General features: G+C 34.9%; 1 protein-coding gene across 13 annotated transcripts in view; it reads right to left on the reverse strand.

Moving 5' to 3' along the window:
• The window catches only part of nrm (neuromusculin), a 524,966-nt gene that overhangs the window by 147,291 nt on the left and 364,283 nt on the right, over positions 1-13,392 (reverse strand). For all 13 annotated transcript variants that reach the window (XR_012102726.1, XR_012102724.1, XR_012102727.1 and 10 more), the window contains exon 5: positions 1,883-2,037. Coding sequence is in view for 9 of the 13 variants with exons in the window: in XM_073077935.1 (XP_072934036.1) it covers positions 1,883-2,037 (155 nt within the window). In the remaining 4 variants the exon portion in view is untranslated. The remainder of the gene's footprint in view (positions 1-1,882; positions 2,038-13,392) is intronic.

Consider the following 13,392-nt stretch of genomic DNA (forward strand, 5'->3'; position numbering starts at 1 on the left):
TATCCATTCCTTTATCTAATAATCCCTTAGAAGCCCTCTGATAGCATCCCTTCCGAATAAAAATAATAAAGAATCATCAATATCTTTTCCTCATCAAATTGATAAAATCCTTTAAATAAAACACACAATGGAAGCCATTTTATCTTTATGTGAACGAAATCGTTGTAAATTGTTTACATTCAATCAATCTTTGATTCGCTTCGACTACGATTAATAGGCCAGTTCAATTGACGAATTAGGGTCGATTCGACCGCCCTATTCATTTTAGGGTTAAATTTGGTTTATATTTATAGTAGTATTGTGAAGGTTTGATAAAACTATTTACCAAGAAAAAATAAATTCTCTAGGAAATTTCTTTGTTCTGTTATTCGAATTATTTTTGGTACGAGAATTTCTGATATCTGAGTGGTATGATACCACTGTTTATCATACCTACTCCTTAAGGTCTTATTGTTTAATATATTGTTGTATTCAGATTGTACAGACATACAAAGGTAGAAGATTATAAGTCTAAACCCACACATGGATGTTTTGTGTTGTAAATACCATGAACACACACACATTATTAAAATGCGTAACTCTATAAGCACAAAACCTATAATTCGATTTTATCAATTTAACGTGTACTTAATCTAGGATCTAACTAAGAAACATTTTATATCCAATGAAAAATCCTTTACTTAAACAATTACGCTAATTAACTTAGTCAGGAATCTCTTCAAGTAAGATACCATACGAATATTTGAATCCCTTATTAAAAAGATAAACAGTTTAAATAATAATCTTCTCACAACTTTAAACCGTTTCCCTAATTCCCACCCTTAAAACATCCCAGATTTATATAAGGCTTTAAAACCAACGAGCCTAAAAAAATAACACCACCCCTAATTTCCCATGAACCTTAGCTCCCCTATTTACTCTAGCGCACTCAGAAGGATATTGCGCCGACCGGCCCCAGGCTCCTCTATCAATTTGGATTGTCTTTCTTGGCCTTATTCTATGTGAGAGGCTTTATTCTTTACTATTTTTATACGTGAAATGGTCACGATACGAAGTTAGAAACACATGATAGTAATAAAATTACAGAAATCATTATTTATAGTTAGACCAGTGTAGATTTTTTGTAAAGCATACAATAATAAAAACATGGAAATTGCTAGAAATTATGGGAAATACAGCGCAACTTACTGAGAAAATAAACTTATTTTGAGATACGTGGGTAAAAGGGCGTTAACATTTAGAGGTAGGAATGTTTTAATGATTTTCAATAAAACATTACTTTCTATCAAAAAAGTTAAATATAAAAGTTTAAGGTGATTAAATGATTTACAACTTTTTTTATGAGGCATTTTTTCACATACATAACTTAAAATTTTCCGAAAAAAATCGAAAAAGTAAAGCCAGTTTTTTTATCTCTAATTTCCCATGCACATTAGCTCTCCTATTTACTCTAGCGTACTCAGGAGGATATTGCGCCGACCGGCCCCAGGCTCCTCTATCAATTTAGATTGTCTTTCTTGGCCTTATTCTATGTGAGAAACTTTATTCTTGATCAAAAGTTATATTCTTTTTGGCTTATATTTTTAAAGTTATATTCCTTTTAGCGTGTTAGGAAAATAGAGACAAATGTAAAACATTAATTTTAGAGTAAGTAAAGATATGTAACACATATTTTTAGCGCGGGTCGAAGTTACGCTCACTGATGTAACACATAATTTATTTAATTAACTAATTTTGAAATTATAATCAGGCTGATTTTTTAACCTAATTTTAACATTAACGTAGTTAATCTGTATAAAATATTTTTCATCCATTATACAGATGGTGGTGGGTGGTCCCTAATTCCAATCTTAGATCATAATAAAATATCAAAAAAACTTACTGTAAGTATGGAAGTCCTTGATCTGGTTGGTGCTGCAGTCCTCCCCAACGTGTAGGTAGGTGACCTCACATCTGTAGGTACCCTCGTCACTCGCTTGTACGTCAGCTATCTCTAACTCCGCTATCGTGGTGTTCAGCTCGTGGTAGTGGGTCAATCTGGAACAAGTGGTCGATTAGTTGGGATTTAAGACTTGGTTTTATATACGCAGAGTAGCATACAGTCCACCTGATTATAAGTAACTAATGCCACCCATGGACATATGTAATCAACTCAGGATAAAATTAGATTTCTGAGGTTGGCCACGAATCTATGGCCAACCTCGTAACGCCTCGGATATATGTAGGATAATATCAGACGAACTGCATTTACATGTATTATTTCTATGACGTCATTCCAGCTTAATACTTCGTCTACTATAGATTTCTGTATGGCGGATTAACGTCAATTGCCATACTTATTGACTCACAAAGAAATAAAAAAATCGGTTCTAAAAATAAGTGCAGTCGATGTCGTTGTTTGTAGTCAAAGACCGACTACGGTTAACTACAGCCGACTACGGGCACTGGCAGGCAGTGATACTCGTAGTCGACGATAGTTGGTCGTCCTCAGTTGCTGACGAGGCGTCTGGGTGACACGTGACCGTCGACGACTCGCTGTCGTCGACGTCGCCCGCATAATAGCTCACTGACACGTGTGTGCGCGTATGTGTGTGTGAGTGTGCGTGCGTGTGTGCGTGCGTGCGTGTGTGTGTGTGTGCGTGTGTGTGTGTGTGTGTGTGCGTGCGTGTGTATTATACGGGCGTGTGTGTGCTCGTGTGCTACCTCACTAAGATGTTATTTATCCTCCAAGGAATGAAATTGTGTTTTACGATGGGTTGCAAGCGAATCAAATTGATGATGGTTGCATTTGACGTTGCGTTTAATTGAATCCCATTCCTAATGAGTTGGACCCGCGGGGCGGAACATTCCATTTGTTTCCTTCAGACCCTTGAAAGGAGTTTTCATTATGGAACAATTAATGGAATTGTTTTTTTCAATCACGGGCGTAATGGCGTTTGAATTTGAAAGAAACTTGAATTGAGAAAGAGTTGTAACTTTTATGAAAACAAATTAAAATTTAAAAATGTGATATGAAAAATTAATATTTGCAGACGTAACGATAACGCAAATAAATATCTATTGAAAGTACATAAATATAAAAAAATATTTAAATAAACTATTGAATGTTTTTTATTTAATCATTTCAATTTACTAATTTTTTTAATTTAATGAATATAATAATAATAATAAATAAGCTCTTATGCTTGGCTAAGGCCCGCAGAAAAGTGTAGTTTTTACCCCATTTTGGGAGAAAAATCAATGTAAAACAAAATATAATAATAATTATAAAATCATTTATTCGCGGAAGTTGGCTACATGCACACATACATAAACATATGAACAGTAAAAATAAAATATAAAAACAATTATATAAAAATAAACAACCACAAAAAAGAAACAATAATTAAACACAACAATTAATGTAGTCCTCATTTATTTTTAAGCATTTTCTAAAAGGTTCGCAAAGGTTTTATGTACAAAATAACAGATATACATACATTGACAATAATATATTGACCTGAATACATAAAGCAAAATATTCCAACCCCAGATTTTCGTAAAACGAGCATCTTACAAAAGTACATATTTCTTAGTAAGTTGGAACAAGAAAAAATCAGGAACACAGGAAGCGGACCGCGCTCCGGGGTGTCGGTAACTAACTCCTGTGGGATTTGGGGTTCCGTGGGCGTAAGAAAAGGTTCACGGCATTTTGAAATGTAGAATAAGAGATATTATTAGAAGGATAAGTCTGTATCTGTAGTTTTTACATTATAATGTACCTACTTGTTCTCATCTTTACGTTTTTTAATATGCTTTTGTCAATAACACACTTTGTACAAAACTTTAAAATTTTCTAAATTTATGCGTATTTTACATTTACGAACGGTGAGAATATATTTTGATGTTCATATAATTAGTTTATTATTTTTTATGCTTAAATGTTAATAATATAATAAATATCAGTCATTTAAATAAAAGTACTCGTACCAGCTTAAGTTGCCATTGCCACTTTTTTAATTTTTGTATATGAATTATTTTATTATTTACGTTATTTTTCAATAACGTTATTATAAATTATGATATAAAACAATATATTATGGTAACTTATTAATTTGTTATGATTTATAACTGAAATCCCTTATTAATGTGAAAAAACTGCTTACGGAACCCTCTTTTTCCAAACAGATCGTGCTTAACCAAAACAGCGAAAGCCTTACAGCTATAGCCCACTTAATTATAACTTCGGAGAACAACAGCTGATTTGTTGTACAAAATGTTGGAGTAATAAAAAATATACTTAGGAATTGTTAGTTATAACCCTACGGCGTTCTACCTTTGATAAATTGTTTCTAAGAATATCATTGTTTATAAGGAAAACTTTATCTAAATATATATAACTCAAAGGTCGGATCGGTCTGAAAGTTTGCATGCAGGTAGATGTTATGACGTAGGCATCCGCTAAGAAAGGATTTTGATCAATTCTACCCCAAGGGGATAAAATAGGGGATGAAAATATTACTTCGTAACGCGAGCGAAGCCGCGGGCAAAAGCTTGTTTTATAGTATATCTACTCAAGTGCCCAAGTGCGTGAAGTGCCTAAATAGGACTATATTTTTAATAATATAGGAGTGGACGAGCATGCAGTCCACCGGATGGTAACTGGCTACTGCCGCCCATGGACATCTGTCATCCCCAGATAGGATTAGATTCCTACCTGCGGTTGGCCACTAATGCGCTACCCCTGAGGACTAAGTTGGAACGCCTCGGAAAATATGTCTCCATTACCACTTCAAACTAGAACGCAGTAGCGTTTAACACTGCTGTTATAAGAAAAAGGTGTGGCGGTGGTGCCGCCGGAGTCCAACCACAAATTTTAATTCTACCACCTTCAAAACTATAAAATCCCATTATTGGAAATTATTGAAAAATGGAAAATATACAGGATACACACTGAGACAGGTTCATCACTAATACGTGATCTATGAGAAATTGTAAACATTAGCTTATAAGTTTATTATAAGTATGTTTTCGTGCTTAAAGCAATTAGTAATTTATGACACGGTCCCAACTTTGAAAGTCAAAGGTAAAGTCTGGGTTTTGAACTCTAAAGCCCTGAGGAAGGAGGCTGAATTTAGTCGACCTTGCCTAAATCTTAAGTACCTAACCTCTACAGCCTTAAAAGTCATAATTCATTGCTATTGAAACACAAAAACTTATATTTGTTCAACGCACTATTATTGAGCTGAACATTGTAACTAATCATAAGGTTTTTGAATGGATTTGGACTGAACTTTGAATTTAGTTTGACTTAGGATTTATGTATATATAGGACTAAAGTGTCACATACACCTTGACATCCATGTTTTAAATAAATCGGCATATTTAAACCACTGTAATGTCATGTCATGAAGGTGTTAAAACCTTCTTTGGTTCGACTCCCACGGCATCACCACCACACCTATTTCTACCTAATAACAGCAGTGTTTAGCATTGCTATGTTCTGGTTTGAAAGGTGTGGTACGGGCGACATACTTTCCCGAAGCGTTATAGCTTAGTCTTCAGGGGTAGCAGAGCATCTGTGACCGACCTTAGGTAGGAATCTCATCCTATCTGATGTTGATTACATATGTACATAGGCGGCAGTAGTCACTTACCATCAGGTGAACTGTACGCTCGTCTGCTACTCCTATATTATAATAAAGAAAACTGTTATAACATGAACAGATGTTGTGGTGGTACCAAGAACGACACTGCTTCACTAAATAAAAAGCAAAAGTTAAAATTGAACCCCTATTTCAATATCCATGAAGCTTAAATTAGCTTCCGGGTCATCGGAAACTTAAAAGCTATCGTAAAGAGCTTTCTTCATCGTGAACGCTCAAAAAAACTTTTTCTTATTACGACAGTAAATAATATTCTTTATAAGGTTTTTAAAGGTTTAGAAAAAATGGCAAAAAAGTTCTATGCCATTTATTTTTTCGATGTAGAAGCAGCAAGCGATCATGCAGTCTGTTTGTTAGTAAGTAGCTATCGCCGCGCTAGGAGCTCCGTAATGAACTCCAGATAAGATTATAATCCTACCTGAGGTCGGCTACAGATGCGTTATTATCCTAAAGGACTAAGTTAAAACGCTTCGGATAAGTATGTCTTCCTTTCCACACCCTTCAAACCAGAACACAGTAGTGTTAAGATTGCTGTTATTAGACAGAAATTGATATAGCGGTGAACACAGCCGCGCTTAACACTACTGTTATGAGGTAGAAATACGTGTGGCGTTGGTGCCGCTGGAGTCGAACCAAAGGGTTATACCTTCAAAATCACTTACCATCAGGTGAATTGCTTGCCACTCAATCATGTATTAAAAAAAAATATATTTTAAACCTGTTATTAAATATTACTCATAAGATTGAAATCGACGTGTAAAAGTGCGCGATAATAAAATAAAAATACTTTTATAATACGTAAGAGCCTCTTTATTCCGCGGACGTAATTTCACGGCAGGTTTAGTTCCCGAGCTATTAAAACTGGGCCAACACAATAAAAGGGTGCTTAAAAACTACCCCTGTCATAAAATGGACGTCTCTCACACCGTGGTGTAATGTCACGGTGTTATGTAACACTTATTTGGGGTCATTTAAGTAATAGCTAAGTTTTAATATTTTCAACCCCCACCCTGTCAGAAAAGTAAGCTATACCCTCCTACTTCACTATGCGTACCTACACTGGAATTCAAACTCACAAAATTTTGCAAAAACATCTAAATTAATTAATGAGTATGACTAGTTCCAATCCATTAGGTTTTAAAAAAAATACTAAGTCTATCAGGCCAACTTTAACTGTAGGTACATAGGACATTCTATTTTAGTTTTTAGGACCTTTGATGTACCTCACATACGGATATTTCTTTCAAGATAATTATGAAATGATTACTCTTCTTAAATAAAACTTATGTTTAAAGTTTTATCATAAATTTCTGATATAGTGAAAAACAGAATTCCCTGTAGCCAGCCATTACACAGAGCTATTAAAGCTGCCATATCACAATAAAACTGCTTAAACTACCTTGCTCATAAAAACGGTTTGCGTTTACACCGTTGCGTAATGTTCGTTGGTTACCAGTTAACGTTTATTAAACTGGTTTGGAGTTAGCACCGATTTTAACTGCGAAGCTAATTTTAGCCTATACATTATTTTTAGACAAAACAATGTGAGACATTAAAACTTTTTCGTATGTGATTCATTTTAAATAACGATGTATGAAAAAATGTTTATGTTGCTATATGTGCCTTCTTTCTGAAGTATTTTTTAAGGGTTACGAAACTCTAATAATATTTCTTAAAAAATAAATGTTGCATTCAATTGTTATCGGTTATCAATATCAAAATACCTAAATTTATGTGTCTAAATAGAAAATAGAAAAGTGGAAACCTATTTTGGTCTGTATATTATTACTACAATATCTTAAAAACAAAATCAACTCTATGTCAAACATACACATTTTTCTTATAAATAAAATAAAATAAGCGTGATAGGCGAAACAAATAAATTTGATTGTAATTGGAACAAAATAATGCGATGAATTTATTAAAAAAAATAACGAAGAAAATCTAATACGGTGTAAGCTACAGCCGACATTAAAAGTCATGAACAATAAACGGGCGACTGTACCTCGCGTCGGAACTACGCGCTGAAATATTGGAAACGATACTTTAGGAAGAAGTGGTAGAACAGTATGGTTCGGTGGTTCGCCACACCTTCTAGTTTAAAGAAGATTTGCGTTTTGCTAGAAGGGTATGGATGCCGGCATTTTTTTTTATAATATAGGAGTAGCAGACAATCATGCAGTCCACCTGATGGTAAGTGGCTACATCTGTAATCAACCCCAGATAAGATAAGATTCCTACATGAGGTCGGTCACAGATGCGCCGCTACTCTTGAGGTCTAGGAATGCCTCGGCAAAAGAATATCTCCTTTATCACACCCTTCAAACCAGAATACAGCAGCGTTTTATACTGCTGTTACTAAGTAGAAATAACTTACATATGGAACGAAAATTTTAATCCTCGGGAGTGACAATGCACCTGTGATGGGTTTATGTGATCGGACTAAGGTAGATTGAACCAGGAATGTTGCTTATGCAGGTTTTTAGTATATGAGCGGATGCTGATGCTGATGCTGACTTTTTCAGATCAATATCAGCGGATGCTGATGCTGATTGAACTATGATTGAAAGTCACGTCTGACCAAATTACGTTGACAAAACAATCAAATGATCAGGTGACAACTTGTATATGTTAACTGTCTGTGATTGGCATCAACGAACATATTACGACTTGATTGTCAGCATTAAAAATCAGCATCTTTTGTTGCGGATGCGGATGCTGATGCTGATGCTGATATTCTCAACAACCCTAGGTTGAACCACTGTTCTCTATGGAGTTGGTTACAGATGCCCAGCATTGACATATAAAAAGGCTCAATCAATTAAATGGATTTAATTTACATTTTATAATAATCATTTAGGAAATTTTAAAATCGTTGCCATAAGATTGGGCTTAAGGCATTTTTTTAAGGCCACTTTAAATTAATTGACAATCTTTGTGTCTCATCATACCGGTGCGACATGCAGTGGGTTCAGGTTCGATCCACGGCTAGACAAAATCTAAACTACGAATTTGGAATTCTGAGTCTGTTTGTATATTATATACAACAATGAAAAAAATGTATTGTAGGTTTATGAGCATGGATTATTTAGTCATAGAATATTAAAAGAGTTATTTAACTTCTGCCCTGGTTATATTCACAACTCCAAACATAATACCGAAACAGAATAAGATAAAAAGAGATAAACGGTGAATTAAAACGACTCTCAGGTACTCCGAAAGTAGTTAATTTGGAGAGCTTCCACTTTTCTGCCTCATTTTTTCATTCCCTAAGTGGAAAGTGAAAATTGAGTTAGTTCGTGTACTGGTTAGAGGCATTTAGTTGGAGCGGATTTAGATTATCTATTTACCCAGTAGTTGCCTATATTGTAAGGTAATTTCATCCGTAAAATGTTTGAGTAGCTACTTATATTATATTTATAATATTTTCTTTTATAATGTAGAAGTAAACGAGAATTAAGTTCACGATAGTGAGTGCTTACTGCTGCCCATTCACATTTGAAATAGAAGAAAACCTCAGATAAGATTAGAGTCCTATCTGAGATCGGTCACAGATGTGTTGTTTCCTTGAGGATTATGTTGGAACGGCTCGGATAAGTATGTCTCCCTTACTAAACCATAACACAGCAGCGCTAACACTGTTGTTATGAGGCAGGAATAGGCGTGGCGGTGGTGACGCCGGAGTCGAACCACAAATGGTTCAAACTTTTAAAAAAGTAGGAAAATAGCTTGCAGATTACTTGATGGTTAGTGGTTACTGCCACTCATGGACAACTGTAACTACCTCTATTTAGAGGGGGTCCTACCCGAAACCCATCACAGATGCGTCGCCACTCATCAGATGGTCTAATTATTTTAATTTAAGTCAACTGGTATTCACATCCTTCCACCAAAACGCAAGAACTCATCATTATTATCATCATCATCAACTCATTACTGTCCCACTGATGGGCACGGGTCTCCTCTCAGAATGAAAAGGATTAGGCCATTGTTCACCGCGCTGGTCAAATGCGTATTAGACTTCACATACCTTTCAAAACTTTGGCAAGAACTGCTTCACGCTAAAAATAAATGTGACGATGGTACCTACCTATACTGGGTTCCACACCCTCTACTCGTATTATCATTTTAAAATGACATATATATAAACTTTTTATATAAGTACATTAATGACAAAGCAAAATGGGGTCACAAATCCCTAAAAGTTCTCGGGTCCTGAAAATTTCGAATGTCAATACTAATATCGACTTGGGTAAAAGGGCCAAGAAAACAATTGCAAAAGTCGGGCATACACCCCCCGGCGATTTTATGCGTCGTCGAAGCGTGAATATAGCTTTATTTTGTCGGGTTTTTGCGAGTTTTGTATAGAAAATTGGGTTTTTAGGGTTCCGTATCCAAAGGGTAAAAACGGAACCCTATTACTAAGATATCGCTGTCTGTCCGTCTGTCACAGGGCTATGTTTCTGGAACCGTAATAGATAGACACATGATTTTTTTTACAAAGGATGCATATCGGTGGCCGCTATAACAACAAATATTAAAAATAAAATAAATTTGAATATTAAAGGGGGTCTCCATACAATAAACCGGTATTTATCGGCATTATTAGATCGCACTAATAAGAACCATAAAAAATATTTTAATACCGTTATTTTAATTTTATTATACGATGTTTACGTATCATTTATCATCACCCCAACGCCATCTATTGTTGTTTCATATAACTAACTATTGTTGAAAATAATAAAAATAATGAACATTTAGTGGTACGGAATCCTCCATGTGCGAGTTCGACTCGTACTTGGCGAATTATTTTTCATGGTACCAAAGTATGATTCGAATATGTAGTCCACCAGATAGCAATTGACCATTGCGCATAAATATTTGTAATTAAGTCCAAATAGAATTTTATTAAAAAACACTTAAAGATGGCTACAATGCTTGCGGAGAAACACCTCGTTTATATGCCCTTGCCATGCCTTCTAAAAGTACTTTTTAACACGCTTGTTAAATCAGATAATAGTAGTTCAAATCTGTACCCTTACCATGAGTTTTTACGTTTTGACAAATATGACTGTTTTGGTATTTGTTTACGTATTGGCCCATACTATTTTCAAGTTATGATATAATCCGCTAGGGGAGCTGATTGGAAATTGTATGGGCAAATACGTAAACAAATACCAAAACAGTCATATTTGTCAAAACGAAAAAACTCATGGTAAGGGTACAGAATACTGCTGTTATAAGGCAGAAATACATAAGTGTAGCGATTGTGTCTTCGGAGTCGAATCATAAAGATTTCTTTATATCGCTTTTTGTAAGCCTTTGTAATATAGATAAGATAAACAGTCATTGCTGTCAACAACTATCAGTAATTAAACCGCAAATAGGATTAAATACCTATCTGAATTTAGGGACAGATATGTTGCTACGTTGCCCTTAAGTGCGAGCGTCTCTCCCTTACGGCACTCTTAAAATTTTAACCAAAAATTAAACCGACTTCTATGTCACTACAAAGTAAAAAATAATTGAATTAAATGTTGGTTTAGTACATATTTCTGAAGTCGGCACTCAATATATTTCGTTTGATAACAGCGTAAACAGCGTGTCCAATATGAGCGCCGACTTCACAAATATGTACTAAACCAACATTTAATTCAATTATTTTTTACTTTGTAGTGACATAGAAGTCGGTTTTATTTTTTTGTTAAAATTTTTTTTTTCACCCTTTTTAGTGATGATATGCTAACGTTGGTATTAATATTATGTAAAATTGTATAAAGGTGATCATGAATAAAGGTAAGGTCTGAATTCATACGGATTGGACCCACCCGCTCGCAGGGCGCCCTTCTCGCTTAGTTTTATATTGTCTTATATGTTCCAACCTAACCTAACCAATTCAATACGAAACACTATAGGCGAGGCTTTATGAGATACTAATTATTGGCTAGGTTAGGTAGGAACAGATAAGTAAATAAATCAAACTAGGTGGTAAAACTCTGCGAGTGAACCGGTCCAATTTACATTAATTCAATAGTTAAGAAAAGAAAAAGTAGTTGAAGGTCAAATTTTTCATCATATGTCTCTGTCTAGCAACTTCATTACAACAAATGTATATTCTATATACTTTACATGGGAGGCACATCTGCATCATCAGGATTGAAGCATTGAAGGTCATATCTTCCATCATATGTCTCTACTCAAAGACCTCATCATATATTCGTAAGCTCCAAATGCCTAACTTGTATGATTGAGGCAGGAGGCACTTCTGCATTATCAGAGTTGAAGAGTAGAAGGTCAAATTTTCCATCATATCATGTTAATCTAGATACTCAATGTTCATTTTAAGTTTCATGAGAATTGAGTGGGCAGAAGGTAAGTTGTCATAAAATATGTAAAAAGCAGGGGTAGTGATGATGAGTTCCACCCCATAACTTAAATTCTAATCATCAGAGCATACTAATGTTAAGGTAGGAAAGTACCGCAACGAAACTCTCATTCATACAAAAAAAAAGAAAATTAAAATTGGTTAAGGAATACTCGACTTATTCAAGTTTATATGTAATCGGGTATTTCCAATTTTCCGGGAAAACTGGCGGAAATTTTCAAATTTCCTCGAAATGGGACCCCCTGTGAAACTAGCCACATACAATGGTGTATGAATCATGTCGATCGGTCGCGGCATCGTGAAAAAATCGCCGAACAAACATAAAAAAAAAAAAAAAAAATATATATACGGTCGAATTGAGAAACCTCCTCCTTTTTTGAAGTCGGTTAAAAACCAAAATAGGAACAAAATATTTCGAACCTACCCAAATTTTCCTTTTAATTAACAGATGAGAATAAGATGATATTGACAACGGAAGAGATCGCTTAACGCCTTTAATTTTTAATTAGCTTCGACTTCAAACTTATTTCCATCGGAAGAATATCCTTGACCTCTTTTAAAAGATAATAAAAGAAAAGGAAAGAAAAAAACAAGGAAAGTCAGCGGCGTTTCAACGGTCCGGTGAAGTGTGAATATAGCTTTATTTCGCTTGGCCGAGTTACGAGAGTTCAGTTAATTATTACAAGAGTTCCGTAGAATAGAAGAAGAATAATTAATTTGAATAGAATAGGTACATAATCAGGTGTTACAAATGTAAGGTACTCTTATTCTGCTAACAATACGGTAGCATGCAAAGTGAAGTAGCTCCAAATTTTCATTTTTTAAATATTTGTTTTTGTAGCAGCTATGCAGTAAATGCATTCTAAAAATTTAAACTGCTTTAAGCTTACCTATTACGGTTCCATATATTAAGCGAAAATCGTTGAAAAAATGAGGTTTCATAGATGGCGTTTCTCATTAATTTTTGCGTATTATTTTTTTTATTTTTAGTGTTTTTTATTACAGCTACCACCACTATTCATATTCTGTATAAAATCAAGTTGCTATTATTACGTTTCAAGCCGGCAAGCAAGTCAGTTACCGGGAACCATCAGGTACGGAACCCTAAAATAAAGAGAAGTTAGCTGCGGCGTTCCAATGGTTCTGTGAAGTGTGAATATAGCTTTATTCCGCCGCTTGGCTGATTTACTAGAGTCCAGTTATAAAGAATCACAGACAGAAATAATTGGCCTAGTACAAGTCGGACTCGCACACTGAGAGTTTTGTTGTTTTTTATAATATAGGAGTAGCAGACGAGCGTGCAGTCCACCTGATGGTAAGTGGCTAATGCCGCCCATGGACATCTGTAATCTAACCCAG

The sequence above is a fragment of the Epargyreus clarus genome, unplaced genomic scaffold (assembly GCF_041222505.1).
Source record: "Epargyreus clarus isolate Ecla_fem2 unplaced genomic scaffold, WU_Ecla_fem_2.2 ptg000011l, whole genome shotgun sequence".
Classification (NCBI taxonomy): domain Eukaryota; kingdom Metazoa; phylum Arthropoda; class Insecta; order Lepidoptera; family Hesperiidae; genus Epargyreus; species Epargyreus clarus.